The sequence below is a fragment of the Micromys minutus genome (genome assembly GCF_963924665.1).
Source record: "Micromys minutus genome assembly, chromosome: 18".
In the NCBI taxonomy this organism is placed as follows: Eukaryota; Metazoa; Chordata; class Mammalia; order Rodentia; family Muridae; genus Micromys; species Micromys minutus.
This window is the reverse complement of record NC_137953.1, coordinates 13,580,008-13,598,351: the sequence shown is the minus strand read 5'-3', so window position 1 is coordinate 13,598,351 and position 18,344 is coordinate 13,580,008. Positions and strand designations below refer to the sequence as shown.

Genomic DNA, 18,344 nt, shown 5'->3' with positions numbered 1-18,344 from the left:
GTAGATTGCTTGACTTGAACAAAGCCATGTGTTCAGTCACCAGTACCACAGGAGGGAAAGGCCAGAGGATCAAAGTTCAACATTACCTCCAGCTACATATGAGGACAGCCTGGTCTACAATGGACCCTACTCAGAAACAGTATATAAACCGTTTGTGTGTGTGTGTGTGTGTGTGTGTGTGTGATTTTTTTTTTTTTTTTTTGTAGAAACAAAGCTGACAGAGCAATCCCCAGTACTAAGAAACAAGAACAACCCCCACCCACACAAATTCAGAGAAACAGAAAGAGTGACAGTTACCAGAAAACTGGAAGACAGAACAAAGAGGAGGTTGATGGGTTCAGAGCCTCAGCTCTGCAGGGGTCCTGGGGATTGATTTTACAACGTGAATATGCTCAGCGCTTCAGTCCTGGCCACATACAAACAGTTAAGATGATAGACGTTATGTTCTTTGGGGTTTGTGGAGCGGGGATTATGCTGCGTGGGCATTCACTCTATGTACCACAGCGGGGAAATAGTGTTCTCCGAGAAAAAGGATTAAGCTCAGCTTGTGACCCAGCTGTGCAAATGCTGTTCCCTGAGATAACATCAAGCCTCCAAGCAGAAAAAGTGCTCTATCTGTGTTTCTTATTTTATATAAGCAACGTAAAATACTTAAAGAAACAGGACTGGCAGAAATGGCTCAGTGGTTGAGAGAGCTTGCTGTGAAGTCCTGAGGACCAGAGTTCAGATCTCGGCATACATGTAAACAAAGCCAGGTATCCTGTGCACCCCTGGAACCCCAGTTCTGAGGCAGGCAGAGGCAAGAGAATCACTGGGACTTCCTCACTGCCAGCCTAGCCAAGAAAGTGTGATCCTCACATTCAAGGAGAAACCCTGCCTAACAGGAAGAGTCAAAGTGATGCTTGAAAACACTTAACTCCATCTTCTGGCCACTGTAGCAAGCAGACAGGTGCACACACTGTGTGTACACTTAAATACATATGCACACACACACAGACACAGACACACACACTAAAAGTAAGAATCTTTTTTTTTTTTTTAGATACAATTTAGAGTGTGGAGAGATGGCTCAGTGTGTAAGAGCACTCGCTGCTCTTCCAGAGAACCCAAGTTTGATTCTCAGCACCTACATCGCGTGGCCAATGACTGCTTATAACTGTAGCACCAGGGAATCTAATACCTTTTTCTAGACTCCAAGAGCAACTGCACCCACATGGAAGGCCCACAAAGGCCCACACATCGCATATACATACATAAAATGAGTCTTTTCTAGGGATACGATTTAGTAGTATTAGAACTTTTAGGGCTGGGAATGTCACAGGAGCTCGGAGTCTGTTGTACATCCCAAATGAACGTACATAATCATCACAAGGGTGTGAGGTGACACACAGAGGGTGATAAATGGCTCCCAAGGAAGATACTTTAGCTGCAGGTCTCTGACACTCCAGCTTTCCACAGACAGGAGTTCTAGCCAGTCCTTGTTGAATGTTTAACGCGTGTGTGGCTTTTTTCTGGGAACTTCAGTTCACGTGCCTAAAGGAGACCAAGGTCCAGCTTCCTTCAGATTCCAAGTCCAGGGTCACCTGCACCACACAGATCGCATCTCGTCCCTGTGACACTGAAGATATATATGTATCGGAGGGGCCTTGATGGCCAAGCCCCTGCTGCGTCTATATTGACCCTAAGATTAGTTCCTGAGGTTTGAGGGTTGCAGTGACATTGTCCAGGCAGGCTGAGGTCAAGGTAAAGTTGCTGTTTCTTCCTGGGCTTCCTCCCAGGGAACCACAAAGAGGCAGAAAGAAACAAAGAAACACACAGCATGGCAGATTACTCTCTGATAACACTGTCCCCATTGCCTGACAGATATGGCACTAGACTTCAGCCAAGGGACTCTCTGAGACCACTAACAGGGTCGTGAGGACCTGTGACCAGTCTATAAGGTGCCTTGTCTGGCTGTCCCACCACTTGGGACATCGTCAGTGTCACCAGTGGCACAGTGGGATGCCAGGCCAGCTGAGAAACACAAACAAGGCAGGCGTGGTAGGCACACACCTGTAATCAGGACACCACGTAAACCTGGTGTGGCCGTGCACACCCATAGAGGCAGCACTCAGGAAGTGGAGGCAGGACCATTAGGAGTCAAAGGTCATCCTCAGCTACATTAGCAAATTTGAGACTAGCCTGGGCTACATAAGACCTTGTCTTTAAAAAAAGAAAGGAAAGGGAAAGAAAAAAAAGAACTCAAGAGGCAGAGGGCAGGTGGGTCTCTGGTTTACAGATCTAGTTCCAGGACAGCCAGAGCTACACAGAAAAACCTCTGTCCCTAAAAACAAGAGTAAAAGTAAAGCAGATCTTGTCATTCCCTGAAGAAGACCCCTTCCCAGCCTTCCTTGGGGTTATCTGTAACTAGAGTAGCAGGCTGTAGTGTCTTGAGGCCAACAGAAACTACTTGAACCCTTGAACCACGTCCAATGTGTCGTTTTACACCACGTATCCAACTATTGACTTTCATCATGGGACTAGCTCCTACCCTGCCCAGCCTGTGAGCTCTGGAGGACTTTCTAGGGAGCCTTGCTGGGGAAAGGTCGGGCGGGAGTCAGATAAGGAAGGCCGTTCTGATGGTCAAGGGGCAGTAGTGGCCTAATGTACTCCAACAGCGCCTGCTCTGCAGCAAGCCCTGGGCTTCTTTTTCTCTAGGGCCCAGCCAGGTGTGGACATAGCCTAGGAGGACCACGTGTCAGCTGAATTCCACCTCATGCCCAGGAGGAGTAGCTAGGGGCATGGGCATCGGCTTCTGGATAAAGCTACCAAGAACCACAGGGGACTCAGATATCTCAGCCTCACAGGACACTTCCTGTTTTGTCTAATTCTCCTCTCACCAGCACCAACCAGGAGTTCATAGAATCAAAGAATTTTAAAGTAACGGGGGTGGGGGGGGAGTAGGTGGCCCCAGGAGCACCCTAAGTGTGCCCTTCCGGCACTTAACCCGCATCAAGAACCAAGCAGGAAGCTCTCAAGAGCATTGCATAAAAGCTGGGGATTGAGAAGCCTGAGGGGGGGGGAGGGTTAGAAAGGCTCACTCTGACCCCACTCAGCATCCCTTGCACAGTTCAGAGCGTTGGGATCAAGCAAGACCCCCCTTGTTTGAAGATGAACAAAGTCAGGCTGAGGGGGGGGGTTGGAAATGGGGTAAAGGAGAGGAACCAGCAGCACAGGGAAGGTGGAAAGGAGTATCCCTGCTGAGAAGTCCTGTGATCAAACTCCTGGAGGGCTCTCAAGACACAGGCAAACACTGAGGTCAGCCTGCTCCCGGGCAGTCCAGCCCCCAGGGCTTCTCCCCTACTATAAGAGCCCCTGACTCAAGTAGGGTGCTAAGCAGTAGGCAGCCATGGCCAAGACACCTCTACTGCAGTGGTTGCTGCTCCTTCCTGCACTCTGCAGCCTAGGCGCAGGTGAGTCCCCAGCCTCTCACGGAGGCATCTCCTGAGTTGGCTTTGTCTGTGCCCAGAGCGACCCCAGTCTGCCCATAATCCAGAATTTAAAGACCAGTTAACTGAGGCACAGAGAGGCCCTGGGGGCTCATCCAGTTAGTGAATCTTAAACCCAGAGCTGCGGGGCATAGCACCCCTTTGCAATGAAACTGGGTTGGGAGTGAAGGTGGGGTGCCAAGTACATGCTGGATTCTGATGAGGGTTGCTCTGACCCTAATCATAGCTACTGGGTCGGCCTCGTCCCTGGATTGTACACAAGGCCCTGAATTCTGGTGCCAAAGCCTGGAACAAGCTATACAGTGCAGAGCCCTGGGGCACTGCCTACAGGAAGTCTGGGGACATGCAGGAGCCGTGAGTAACACCCAGACGGGCACTCATCTCGAAAGGAGGAGTTGGGGTGGGTTCTGAATGGAACTTAGGGAAATGGGGTTCCCACAAGGCTGGGGCGGCAGGGGATGATGGTGTGGCATAGTGACAGGAAATGGTGGGAAGAATGGGTTGGAATGAAACGTGAAGGAGTGGGTGTGTGGGTAAGATGGGGTGAGTGTGTAGGTAAGGTGGGGTGATGTGTGGGTAAGATGGGGTGGGTAAGATGGGGTGGGTGTGTAGGTAAGGTGGGGTGATGTGTGGGTAAGATGGGGTGGGTAAGATGGGGTGGGTAAGATGGGGTGATGTGTGGGTAAGATGGGGTGGGTGTGTGGGTAAGATGGGGTGGGTAAGATGGGGTGGGTGTGTGGGTAAGATGGGGTAGATGTGTGGGTAAGATGGGGTGGGTAAGATGGGGTGGGTGTGTGGGTAAGATGGGGTAGATGTGTGGGTAAGATGGGGTGGGTAAGATGGGGTGGGTATGTGGGTAAGATGGGGTAGATGTGTGGGTAAGATGGGGTGGGTAAGATGGGGTGGGTGTGTGGGTAAGATGGGGTAGATGTGTGGGTAAGATGGGGTGGGTGTGTGGGTAAGATGGGGTGGGTAAGACGGGATGGTTGGGATGAGTTGGAAGAGATGGGTTAGAACAGGGTGGGTTAAGTGGGGTGGAACAGAATGGCATTGAATTTGCCCATTGGAATGAGATGGGATTATGGGTACCTTAAGATACCTGTCAGCCTGTGTCTGAGAAAGCCTCGATCCCTGGAGCCAGGATCACACCCCCAACTCATTTGCCCCATTTGAGACCCTTTTTTCCAGAATGACCTATGCCAAGAGTGTGAGGACATTGTTCACCTGCTCACAAAGATGACCAAGGAAGACGCCTTCCAGGTAATGGGAAAGAGATCCCAAATGGAGCTCAGGAAACAGGATGCTCTGGTGGAGGGAGACCTTGTGTCAGGGGACTCTGCTGGGGGCAGACCTCAGAAAGGACAAGCTCACCCTCCCTTCTCTGCACCCCCCCAGGACACTATCCGGAAGTTCCTGGAACAAGAATGTGATATCCTTCCCTTGAAGATGCTTGTGCCCCGGTGTCGCCAAGTGCTAGATGTCTACCTGCCCCTGGTCATTGACTACTTTCAGAGCCAGATTGTGAGGACCCTGACCTACCTGTCACACAGCTCATGTGCCTGAGTGGCCACTTACCTGTATAAATGCACACACACATACACACACACACACACACACACACACACACACACACACACAGAGCCATATACACAAACACCCAAATCACACATGTATACCACCTTTCAATCAGATACATGCACAGAACTGCAGATACACATACACAAGACACACACACACACACACACACACACTTCCCACTACAGCTGCAGGAAACTCAGTTTCTTCATCCAGACACCCAAATCAGAGCCTGCCTACTTTCTCAACATACTACAGACATTCAGTCACCTCTGTTTTTGTCATCCCTTCACCCACACATGCCCACATTCTTATGTATTGTCACACAATATGATCACATGCACTCACGCTGTCCCAGACACATGTTCCAAGGCCCCACACAGCCCCACCTCTGTCTTTGTCCCTTCTATAGAGTCCTAAGATGCAGAGCTTCACCCAGCCTGTTCCCCATAATTCCAGGCTCAAAGACTGTGGCCCTTGACCCTGAGCATGAACCTGGGTGGAAAGGGGGTCCCTTCTGACCCTAAAAGCCCTTATCTGTCCCGTGCCCTAGAACCCGAAAGCCATCTGCAATCATGTGGGCCTGTGCCCACTTGGGCAGGGTAAGCCAGAAGAGAAGCCAGGGATGCTGGATGCCATTCCAAACCCTCTGCTGAACAAGCTGGTCCTCCATGAGCTGCCAGGAGTCCTCTTGGCGAAGCCTGGGCCTCACACACAGGTAAGCCAGCCCTCCTCAGCCTATTCTCCAACATCTGCTTATAGGGGTCCGGAAGGCTAAAGTGGCCACTGAGACCCATGAGCACCCAGAGAGGCAAAGTTCAAACTAGGAGGTAGAGAAGGCAAGGTCAGACAGTCAGGCCTGGCTGGTACCTTCCAGCCTTCACCACACCTCACTGCTTCCTTCCTCAGGACCTCTCTGAGCAACAGCTTCCCATCCCTCTGCCTTTCTGCTGGCTTTGCAGGACTCTGATCAAGCGGGTCCAAGCCGTGATTCCCAAGGTAAGGACCACACAGAGCTCGGGAGAGCCCCCAATAACCACACCTTCCTCCACCTCAACACTCCAAGAAGGCTATGAGGAGTTAGATGAGGAGACACGCATGCATTGCTCCTACCAAGGAACCTCGAGGCTTGGTAGGAAGTTGGGTCAGAGCCAGCCTTCTCTTCTAGCAAATCTCCACCTGGAGGCCGAGAAGCATTTTATTGTGGAAAGTTGTCACTGTAGAAAAAAAAAGTATGTTAATTTCTCAGAAGAAAACGTTCACTAATGATTGACATCTCTTCTGTCCTCCAAACCCATGGTAGCCTCTCCCAGTGCCCCATCATCTGAGGATTGTCCTCCCCACAAACGGTCACGCCCTATCAACACTGCTGGGGTCCCGAAGCCCATGTCGGTCATTAAGACTCACAATGGGGCACACATTCAAGCCTTTCTGAAGCCTGTGTTATGGAAGGAACGTGCAGAGCTGAGGGGTCACACATATAAAATGATAAGTTAGACGGGTAGGCCAGGGAGCGGCTCTGAAGAGGGTAACAACTTAGCCAAGATGTGGGAGAAAATAAGGACCCCAGGGGCCAAGGACATCCATCAATAAAAACTGAGCACAATCAGCTGTTGGAGAGAGGGATTTTTGTAAGGGGGGACCAGGAGAAAGGGGCAGCATTTGGGGTATCAATGAATAAATGTTTTTTAAATGAGCTCAGTGAGTACAATACTTGCTAAACTTGGGTTCTGTTACTCGCACCCACATAAAAGTTGGGGATAGCCATGTACATTTGTAACCCTACACACCGGGAAGTCTGAAATAGGCAGATCCCTAGAGCTTGCTGGCCAGCCAGCCTGGCCAAACGGATGAGCTCCAGGGCTAGTGCGAGACCTTGTCTCAAGGAAACAACATGAAGGGGCTGGAGACATGGCTCAACAGTTTTCCGGAAGAGTGAGTCGGGATCCCAGCACCCCTCTCAGGAAGCTCACAACCTGTCTAGGAAATCCAATGCCCTCTCTGGCACCCAAGGGTACCTGCACATATGTAGCACACATGCTCAGATACACAGACATACACATAGATGAAAATAAATCTGTAACAAATAATCAGGTGAAGAGTGACTAAGGAAAACACTCAACATTGACTCTGGCCTCCACACAACTGCACACATATGTCTACATGTACATAAACCTCTACATGCAAAACAAACACTCAGCCATATCAATCTGAACGTCACTGAAGACCAAAGGCATGAGCAAGACCATCAAGAGACAATGTGTAGGCAGATGGAGCCAGCATCAGAAGAACTGAGAGGGGACAGGCAGCCAAGTGGGGGACCATGCTGTGTTGCCAGGGAAGCCAAGAGAGAAGGGTGTGCAACTGATTGGAGAGCAGCTGAGCCATCAGGCAGGATGAGGATTAGGCAGGGGATGTGGAAGTGTTCTAAAAAGGGGAGCGGGCACGGGGAGGCTTCCTAAGGTCAGAAGCCATTCTAGAATGTTCTCCAGTCATCAGGGACCAGAGAGAGGATAAGGCCAGGGGAAGAGGCCTGGGTGGAGGTAATCCAGGGTGAAGACCATTTCACCGATGAGCAGCATGGTCATCAAGTACAATGGCTGCTGCCTTTTGTCACCATGTGTGGGTTGGTGATAATGGGGGGTGTGTTAAGTGAAATAGAGAGCTATCACTCTCTAGGGGTATCTATAACTCTGAGCCCTCCCCCTGCCTCAACCTCCTGGCACTGGGGCCAGCTTGTCACGTGGGCTGAATATGGAGTAAGGGAAAAGCCACACCCTGGTGACCTCTGTTGCTCTTCGGCTTAGAACTTGCTTGGAATTAAGGTGAGGTAAGAGAATGTGGCTTCCCCAGGGGTACATAAAGCCAAAGTGGTGTCAGTTTTGTGGGCCAACGGAAGAAACTGTCTTCCTGATGGATGGGCATGGGAAATTGGGGAAGCAGGGCTCAGAAATGGGTTTGAGTTCTAGCTTCAGGCCAGGTTGTTAGAAGCCATGGCCTTGCAGCCCTCTTTCAAGTGATTCAAGCCTTTAGAGTCAGATCTGAGCCTGGCGTCAACTGCTGATTCTCAGTGACTCAGTAGTGCACCTGAGTCCCCTGCTCTCCTGGATGTCACTAACCTGTAGGCAGAACCGTTCTCCTTCCTAGAAGGGAGAAAGGGGGTGCGTCTGGGGTTGCCCACTCAGATGGGCACGGTGACAGCCTGCCAGAAGAAGGTCCCATGGTGTCCTTTCTCCACCTTCACCCCAGGGTGTGCTGGCCGTGGCTGTGTCCCAGGTGTGCCACGTGGTACCCCTGGTGGTGGGTGGCATCTGCCAGTGCCTTGCTGAACGTTACACAGTTCTCCTGCTAGACGCACTGCTGGGCCGTGTGGTGCCCCAGCTAGTCTGTGGCCTTGTCCTCCGATGCTCCACTGAGAACACCATTGGCCCAGGTAAGCCTGCCGTCCCCTCCCCCACTACCTCTCCTCAATCATATCCCCACAGGGTGCATATGGGAGGGGACATGGACAAGGTGGGGTCCAGAAACCAACACTATTTTTTTTAAACTATTTATTTCTATGAATATGGATGTTTTTATATATATAGCTGAGGCTGGCTTTGAACTCCCAATTCCTCTTCCTCAGCCTTTCAGATGTTAAGATTAAGGGCCAGCATGACTGTCCTCAGTTTCTAGCTCTCTCTCTTACAAGCGGACAGGGCAGGATCCTGGGAGAAGGCTCAGTTCTTTTTCTGACCCAGCATGTGCATCTGTATACCTCAAGTGTACCTGGCCCCCACAGAGGTCATAAAGGATGCTGAATCCCCTAGAATTGGAATAACTGAGTTATGATCCACCATGTGGGGCTCTGGGAATCGAACCCCAGTCCTCTGGAAGAGCAGCCAGTGCTCTTAACCATGGAACCATCTCTCCAGCTGGGGGAAGGATTAAAACAGTCTTACTACATACATAGCACAGGTTGGCCTTAAGCTTGGTGCAATCCTCCTGCCTCAGCCTCTCAAATGCTGGCATGACAAGGTATGCGCCTCCATCTCCAGCTTGCTGGACAACTTTAACTCTTTTCCCTTTAGCACTCCCTGCTCTGGAGCCTCTGGTAGAAGAATGGCCTCTACAAGACACTGAGTGCCTTTTCTGCAAGTCTGTGATCAACCAGGCCCGGAACACCAGTGACCAGGCCATGCCTCGGGCAATGCACCAGGCCTGCATTCGCTTCTGGTTAGATAGGCAGAAGGTAGGTGGGCACACGGGTCGGACGTATGGCATGTGTGTGATGGGGGCTGAGCCAGAAGAGTCTTTGCAGCCAGAGACACACAAGATGCCAGAGCCAGGTAGACAGGATGTGGGTCAGACAGTGATGGGATTGTCACAACTGTAACCGGCTGAGAGACATCACTGGACCCAAGGCTTTGGACTGTGGAACATCAGCAGGCCTTCTTCATGGGCAAAGCACAAGAAAAGTCCTGTCAGTCCCAGCAGAAACGGGTCATACTGCCCTTTCTTGGTGTCACTCAGTGGTGTGTTTGACACACTGTTCCCCTGGTGTGTCTCCCACGATGGGTCGCATTTGACAGTACCAGAAAATGAGAAAAGCAAGGGCCAGCTGGAGCAGAAAAAGAACTGAGCCTTTTCCCAGGATCCTGTTCAGTCCCACCCTGCACGCTCTGTAACTCACCTTATAGAAGTCTTCCTGCAGGAGAGCTAGAAGCTGGTACAACGGTGCTAGCCTGTGATTCTGGCATGTGAAAGGCTGAGGAAGGAGAATTGGAGTTCAAAGCCAGTCTCAGCTATATAAATAATGAATTCAGGGGCAGCCTGGACTACATGAGACCCTGACTAGTGAAAGGAGACAGAGATGGGAAAAAGCAAGAGGAAAGAGGAGGAGGATTGGGTATGGTGGCTTGCTGGTGCTGCCACAAGGCTGAACAATATAAGTTTTATCCCTAGGATCCATATGGTAAACAGAATCAACTCCTGTACACTGTCCTTCTGATCACACATGTGACCTTACACACACACACACACATGAATACACTCAGACACACACACACACACACACACACACACACACACACACACACACACACTAAAACAACATAATTTTAAAGCCAGGCCATGGTGGTGCACACCTTTAGTCCCAGCCTTTGAGAGGCAGATGTAGATGAATCTCTTTTGAGGCCAGCCTGGTCTACAGTGTGAGCTCCAGGACAGCCAGGGCTACACAGAGAAACCTTGTCTCAGGAAACCAGAAAGAAGTCAACAACAACAAAGAATTGAATCGACAGTTCTGTAAGCCTATGATAAATTCCCTCACTACGATGATAGAACTTTGTGTAGAGAGGGTCCTGTGTGACTTGAACTGATTTTGAGCTTCGGATCCACTTCCTTTGTGCTGAGACTATGGGCATGTAGCTCTGGAAGTGTAAACTGAAGGATTCATGGATGTTAGGCAAACATGATAAGATGCTACGAGGTCTCTCTGGCAGCCAGCTCCAGTACCTGACCCCCCCCCCCAAAGAAACTTGTTTCAGCCAGTCAAACTTTAGAGTCCTTTCTTAAAAGACTAACTTTATTTGTATGTGTTTTTTGTGCATTTGTGTATGGACATTGTGTGTGCACAGGGCCAGGGGTGTCAGAAGAGGCTATCAGATCCCCTTGAACTGAAGGGTGTTTATGAGCCAGCATTGCCGTCCTCCAAAAGAGCAGCAAGTGCTTAACCACTGAGCCATCTCTCCAGCCTTTAGGTTGAGTCTTTAATGGTCAGCCAGGCACTGATGGATAGACAAAAAACCCACATCCAGAAGGAATAATGGAGTTGCTCAGCAGGTAGAATGCCAGGTCTGCAAGACAGGTAAGTCCTCTAGTAGACGGGGCCTACATATGGTGTCTGTCTCTCCTCAGTGTGAGCAGTTTGTGGAACAGCACATGCCCCAGCTGCTGGTCCTGGTGCCTAAGAGCCAGGATGCCCACACTACCTGCCAGGTATGCCCACTCTTCGCTGGTCCCAGGAATCCCTCCTGCTCCCCCAGCCTCACCCTCCTTGGTCCATGATCCTCAGGAGCCCCATCTCTTGGATTCAGGTAGCCTAGGGCACAGAAGCCTAGGACTAGATGTAACCATAGAACAGGTTTTGGTCTCAGAGCAGCACAGAACACATCCAATAGAGTGGGAGGGGAGCAAGTCCATGATGGGATGGGGGTTGTGGCATGGTGCTCCTTATTGGATGCGGTGTGTTCAGTGACCAGTGGGTGTTCAATAGCAGGGCTATAGTATAAGATGGGGGTCCCACTAACTCCCAGAGGCCCATGGCTTGGGGAGTGGCACAAGGGGTCCTGAAGGTCACATCAACAGTGCCCACTAGGCAGCATGTAAGAGGTGTCTCCATACCTGGAGAATCAGAAGCAGAAAGCTGAGGCCCCAATGCTATCTCCAACAGGCCCTTGGAGTATGTGAGGCCCGGAGCAGCCCTCTGCAATGCTTCCAACCCCCACACCTCTGAGAACTCAATCTCCAGGTGAGTCCAGCCCCTGGGGAGAAGGACAGGTCTTTGCTTGCTAAGGTTTGGGAACAGAAGGTCAGCCCACCTCTGCCAGGCACAGCCTTAGGCTCCTCAGGGTCTCCAGTGGTTCCGTTAGGAAAAGGCACTGTTTTGAACCTATTGTCACATTGTCACTCCTGCTCTCTCACCCCATCCAGCCCTCCACAGTTTCTCTCTAAGGCCTCCTCACATCTAAACTGCCTGGCCTTAAAGATATTCCATGTTCGGGCAAAGGCCGACATTTCTTAGACCTCAGGGGAGTTGACACCTCACTGTCTTAGCTGTCTCTCCCTCAGAGGCCAGTAGTACCACAGTCACCTGACCTCATCTTCCCTGGGCTCCCTGTTTCCTAAGCCTGAAGCAGCTCCAACCCCAGAGTCAGGAAATGACATGAAAGGCGGAGGGCAAATGTAGTCTCTCAAGTGACCTTGACGGTAAATGGGTCCAGGTCTCGACTTGAAGCCAGCACTCACTGGCTAGTCATTTATCCATTTATTCATGTCATCTGTGAGACTCAGTGAGCACCTGTGACCGGGCCCTGCTGGCCCACCGCTTCTAACGTGAGGAAGACCTGGGCTCTGTTGCAGCCACTGTGGGCAGAGGGGCACTTCAACTCAGTAAGTCCCTCGGGGACCAATTTAATGTGTCCCTCCCCATCAAGTCCATCTGGGTACCTGAAGTGAGGGAGGTAACCAAGGAGCTGCCTCTTCCCAGCCCCCAGGGCTCCAGGCCTTCCCTGCTGGAAGAGAGGTGGCCTGAGCTCTGGTCCCAGCTCTGCCATCAACAGGCAATGGGTCCCCCAGACAAAATGCACAGCACACCTCCCCCTACCCCCGAGACATCACTAGTCTAGCTGCAAATAGCCCAATAAGGGACTCTGGCACTTCTGAACTGTCATCACAGGGACCCCCCACCCTACCAGCTCCTCTCCTTGAAAAAGGCTTACCTCTCACCCTAACCCTCACGTTTCCTTCCCCAGCCGGCCTGTTCCAGAGGACCACGAGTCAGCCTGCACCCTCAGCTCTGTGTCAGCCTGTATGTTCCAGCTCTAATCACAGCCCAACACCAACACCAGAGTGGTTTCTGGCTCCTCTGGTGATCAGGTGTGGCAGGCCCATGTCCTCTGGAAGCTTCAGAAGGGGCTTCAGGCCTTCACCTCCACCAGAGCCAAGCCCAGCTCCAACGGCTCCTACAGTCCCCAGGGACTGAGAAGGAGCTCTCGTGGCTAACACTTCTGTGAAATGTAAACTTCAGAAGAATAAAAACTGGGACCACGGAGTATTATTCTAAGAGCTGTGGGTGAGGCCCAGTAGCAGGGGACTTTCCTAGCATGCAGGAAACCTGAGTTGCATCCCCAGTCCTAAGAAGAAAAACAGTTTAAAGGTAGTGTGGTGGCTCTTGCCTACAGACTCAGATCTTGGGAGACCATGGTAAGAGAACTCTGAGTGTTTGAGGCTGGTCAGGGACACAGAGAAAGAAAAGAAGGAAGGGAGGGAAGGATGGATGGATGGAGGGAGGGAAGGAGGGAGGGAAGAATGAAAAGACAAGACAGGAAAGGAAGGAAAAGACAGAAAAGAAGAAGAAAAGAAAGGGAGGGATGAAGAGAGGGAGGAAAAGAAGGAGATATGAAATCTTCAGCTTGTGCTTTTTTCAAAAGAGAATTTAAAAATCAGGAAGGGCAGGTGAGACGCTTCAGTGAGTACAAGTGTTTGCTACCAAGGGTGACAACCTGAGTTTGGTCCCCAGGACCGACATGGTAGGAGACCCAACTTCTAGTTGTCCTTTGACTCTACATCTGCCCCCACCCTCCCTCACACATGTACACTTAATGGTTTCCTACAGAAGCCTGATAATCTGAATTTAACTCCCAAATGATCCTTTGACCTTTACACTTATGCCATGGTGCATGTGACCCCCTCCCATTATATACTTACAAATATTGACAATAATCAATTTCCCTTAAGTCAGGAAATCACTGACCTGGGTGAGGCTGAGCGCCACATGCTCTGGCCATTATGGTTCCACATTGGAGGTGTTCTGCTGCTGAGATAAAAAGCGGTTCCTAGAGCTGAAGGGATAGGTAGTTCCATGGTACAGTACTAGTCCAGCATACTTCAGACCCTCGGTTTTATCCAAGCACTGAAAACAAGTGGGGACAGAAAGAGGGGACAGATTCTCTTGTCTTTACATAAGTTTACAATCTTGAGAGAATCCACGTCTGCCACAGTTATCTAAGAGCATCTCAGTCTGCATTCCAAGGACCAGTCCCCATGTAACACAATGCCTGAGTCACAGCTAATAAAGCCCTGGTCCCTTGTGCAGAATAAGAAAAAACTGTCTTTTAAGGGGTGGCAGGAGTCACAGTCTCGGCCTGATGTCAGCAGGGCCGGGCCATCTCTCTCTCTCTCTGCCTTAGAAAGCAGAAGCCCACATCTCCCTCATCTCGGCTTCCAGCTTGCTCTCTCTCCTGCAGCCTACCCTCTCCCACAAGCTTCCTTCTTAAGCTGAAGGTACCAAAACATCAAAATAAGCAAACTCAGGGCTGGAGAGATGGCTCAGCAGCTTAGAGCACTTTTATCTCACAGAGGAGCTGAGTTGACTCCAAACACCCGCATGATGGCTCACCACCATGGTTCCAGGGGATCTGATGCCCTTCTCTGACCTCCATGGGCACCAGACAAGCACCTGGTGCTTGCAGGCAATATATTCATATACATAAAACAAATCTTTTAAAATGGCAAATAAATCCATCTTTAGTATTAAAGATCTAAATGTCAGGAGCTGGAGAGATGATCGCTCAGTGGTTAAGAGCACCAACTGCTCTTCCAGAGGTCCTGAGTTCAAATCCCAGCAACCACATGGTAGCTCACAACCATCTCTGTAATGAGATTTGATGCCCTCTTCTGGTATGTCTACATAAAATAAATAAATAAATATATTTTAAAAAAAGATCTAAATGCCAGATCTAAATTAAAGACCTAAATGACATGTCCCTTTACATGTATAGCTAAAAAACTTTTGTCATATTTCTAATTATAAAAATACATTTGTTATAGAAAATCTAAAAGCTCCAAACAGAAATAGACCCACCACATACAATCTCATCAGTCCGATGAGGGTGCTGTAACACCTCGGGTGTTCTGACGGTGAGTGCAATGCTTCCCCGCCCTTCTAGACCCTTTGTGTGGCTCCACTCCACCACCTAAGCGCCAGTGTAAGCTTTCTGCTCACCCTGTTCTGAGACAGCAGCAGATGAGTTGCAAACCCGTGGCCTGTAGACTTGAACTTACAATAGATATTTTGTATGTGTACAGATTACTGTCTTGAAAGTCACTGTTTTGATTATGACACTCAGGTTAACAGAGGGCAAGAGGGTTAATGAACCCAAGTCTGAAGGCAGGGAGAGAGTAAGTGTGTCCCAGACAGACATGAGGATGAAAGTCTGAGAACTGAATGATTTTTGCTGGGGCTTTTATTCCTGCTGGTAAATGCACCGACTCCGTCTCCACTGCTACTACTACTACTATCCTTCACAGGCAAAGAAACTTTCCAGGCTTCCAATGTGAACTGAAGACCAGGCCCTTCAGGAATCCTCCAGGCTTCAGTGCCAGACTGGAACTACCGAGGCACCTACCCTTGTGGACTAACCAGTCACAGGGTTCAGGGTTCAGCCTCTTCAGGATGCAGAAAGTGTTGTTAGACTGCCTCAACCATATGTACTGTAAGATAATCTAATGAACATATACATATATGTGCGTATGTATATGTATGGGTTCATAGGTAGGTTCTGTTTCTCTAGAGAACCCCATAATTCCCCAGGAAAAGAAGTTCTAGGAGGGATCAGTGCTCAATAGGAAAGGACTCAGTCTTCAAAGCCAGAGAATCCTGCCTCCCTCACAGCACTGAGAAAGGAAAGGGGAAACTAAGTACACCCAGGCAGGAGGATTACAGGTCAAGGCCTTGTCTGAGCTGTTTAACAAGTCCAAAGCAAGCCTGGGCAACTTTTTAAGACCTTATCTCAAAAATAAAAATTCCAGAGGCAGAGCCCTTGCGTTGCATGTATGATGGCCTAGGCTCAATCTCCAATATTGCTAAAATCATAAAAATAAACATAAAAAGGAGCTGTGGGGCCTGCAGAATGGCTCAGTAAGCATGCTGGTCAACCTGACACAGCTAGAGTCATCTGGGAAGAGGGAGTCTCAACTGAAGAACTGCCCCCACCAGATTGGCCTATAACTGAATTGTGCAGGGCATTTTCTTGATTAATATCTGTGAAGGACCCCGCCCACTGTGGGCACTGTGACCCTTTGGTTGTATGAAAGAGCATGACAAGCCATGGGAGCAAGCCAGTAAAGCAGCATTCCTCCACAGCCTCTTGCTTTAGCTTCTGCCTCATTCCCTCAATGAACTGTGACCAGGATGTATAAGCCAAGTAACATCACCCCTTCCTTTCCAAGCTGTTTTTTGGTCGCCATCTTTATTACAGCATTAGAAAGCAAACTAGGTAAATAGGGAAAGGCACCTGCTACCATGGCTGATGACCTCAAGTCTGATCCCTGGGAACCACGGGGTGGAAGGAAAGAACTAATTCTCACAAATAGCCCTCTGACCTCCACATGCATTTGCCATACCTTCAATCCCTTGGAATCACACAGGAAGAGAAAGAGCAAGGCTGGGTGTACCACAGAAAGAGCCCGTGGTGTGTTGCAAACCCAGGCCCATGAAGAATTTATTGTGGCCAACATGGTGAGCTAGTAACAGTGACAGATCTCACAGATGTTGAGATGAAGAGAAATTATGAAGACTTGAAGCCAACAGTCCAGACAAGTAGTGCCTCTTTGAAGGGAACACATACACACAACTCTGCTTAGGATAAGACAAAGTTTGTAAGCTACTCCCAGGGAAAAGGCGAAGAGGACTCAATGGTCACCACAAAAGGTTAAATAGTAAGGAACCGAGCCAAGCATGGTCGTGCACACCGTTAGTCCCAGTACTCCAGAGACAGGCAGATCTGCATGAGTTCAAGGCCAGCCTAGTCTACAGAGTGAGTTTTAGGCCAGCCAGGGCTATGTAGAAAGACCATGAGTTACTTCCAGATGAAAACAGCATTACTTAGAGCCAAAACTCATTCAGTGAGAAATACAATTTCATCCATGGACTCATGATAAATGACTGAGTTCTAAATTGTCAACACAAGCCATTTTAAAGATTGTTTTAATTATTTTGTATGGGCTTTTATTTTCTGTATGGATGTGCACCATGTGTACCTGTTGCCCACAAAGGCCAGAAGAGGTCATCGGGGCCTTTGGTCTGGGGTTACAGATGGTTGTGAGCCACCAAGTGGGCAATGGGATTTGAACCTAGGTTCTCTGGAAGAACAGCCATTAACTGCTTAGCCATTAGGCACCTTTTAACCACTGAGCCATCTCTCCAGCCCCAACACAGGCATTTTATTATATACTATTCAAAACCATTTATGTGCACATATATAAAAATGCACAGCAGATTTTCTGGGTAGGAGAATGAATCTTATCCAGTTACTCTAATCTGTACTGCTCCTTTCTACTTTGCCAGGCCTGGGTACATACCTCAGTGGCAGGCAGAACATTTGCCTAACACAAGGCCCTAGGTTCAAGTCCCCATCACCAAAAGCCCCAAACAACCCAGTAACCTATCATTTTGTTTGTGTTTTGGAACAATCTTATAGTGTACACAGAATACCCTTAACTCGTGGTCCTCTTGCCTCTGCCTCCCAAGTGCTAGGACTGCAGTGTGTGCCATCACATCAAGCTTTCGTGTTCACTCTAGTGTGTTTATTATGTGTACGTACGTGTCTGTGTACACGTGTGGGTAGTGTGCATGTTTATGAGTGCTTGTGCACATGGAAGCCAGAGAAGAACCTCAGCTGTCATTTCCCCTGCATCGTTTACACTGCCTTTTGAGACAGAGTGCCTCACCAGCCCAGCAAGCCCCAGGGATGCCCGTTTTCCTGCTGCTTTATTACAAGCAGGCATGCCATGCTGGCTCTTCTCCTTTTGTTCATGAGTTTGGGGACCTGAATGCTGTAAGGTGGGCACTTTACCAGCTGAGCTCTCACCAGTGCCCAGCTTTTATTATGAATCTCTTTTCCCAGCGCTCAGGGCAGAGCACATGGTCTGGAGCTGAGAGGTAAGTGTTCTCCGCTGAGCTCCGTCCTCGGCACCAACCTTCCCCAGTCAATACCTGCAGGTGTTTGCCGACATTGCTCATCACATGATGCTTTAAAATGTTCTGTTACTTTTATTTAGTGTGGAGGGGACAGGTGACACAGTGCACATGTGGAGGTCAGAGTCTGCAGAAGCCGGTCCTCTCTTTCTACCACGTGAAGCCAGAGACTGAATCTGGTCATCAGGCCTGGTGGCCTGTGCCTTCTTTACCTGCTGAGCCACTGAACCTGCTGCAGGGGGAATGGTGGCCTGTAATCCCAGCACTCTTACAGTTAAGAAACAGGAGGGTGGTAAACTAGAGACCAGATGGAGCAACATAGCAATACTGTCTCTAAAATTAAGAGAGAAAAGAAAAATAGAAGAAACAAACAAACCAGTTCAAAGACAGCTGCTGTAGCCAGCTGCCGGCCGAAGTGCCAGCTTCCCCACACCTCAGGTCCCAAGTCCTCCAGACTACTACTCAGTGACTGAGCTTGACGGAAGCTGCTTCTGCCCAATTCCTCTGCCAATCAGCCCTGCTCTGGGCCCCCATCGGCCTGG

At 49.7% G+C, this 18,344-nt stretch overlaps 1 protein-coding gene across 2 annotated transcripts; it reads left to right on the top strand.

Annotated features, from left to right (window-relative positions):
• Window positions 1–3,388: 3,388 nt before the first annotated feature.
• Window positions 3,389–11,559, top strand: SFTPB (surfactant protein B; the record flags this gene model as incomplete). Of its 2 annotated transcripts, none has more annotated exons than XM_080932589.1 (10): window positions 3,389–3,452; window positions 3,715–3,842; window positions 4,677–4,748; window positions 4,884–5,009; window positions 5,617–5,781; window positions 5,973–6,062; window positions 8,382–8,496; window positions 9,134–9,294; window positions 10,962–11,042; window positions 11,497–11,559. In XM_080932589.1, 10 exons carry the CDS (start codon window positions 3,389–3,391, stop codon window positions 11,557–11,559), a joined length of 1,065 nt encoding a protein of 354 aa, XP_080788715.1. The 2 variants fall into 2 exon arrangements, with proteins under 2 accessions (XP_080788715.1, XP_080788714.1); XM_080932588.1 differs by having other exon boundaries at window positions 8,313–8,496.
• Window positions 11,560–18,344: the final 6,785 nt, after the last annotated feature.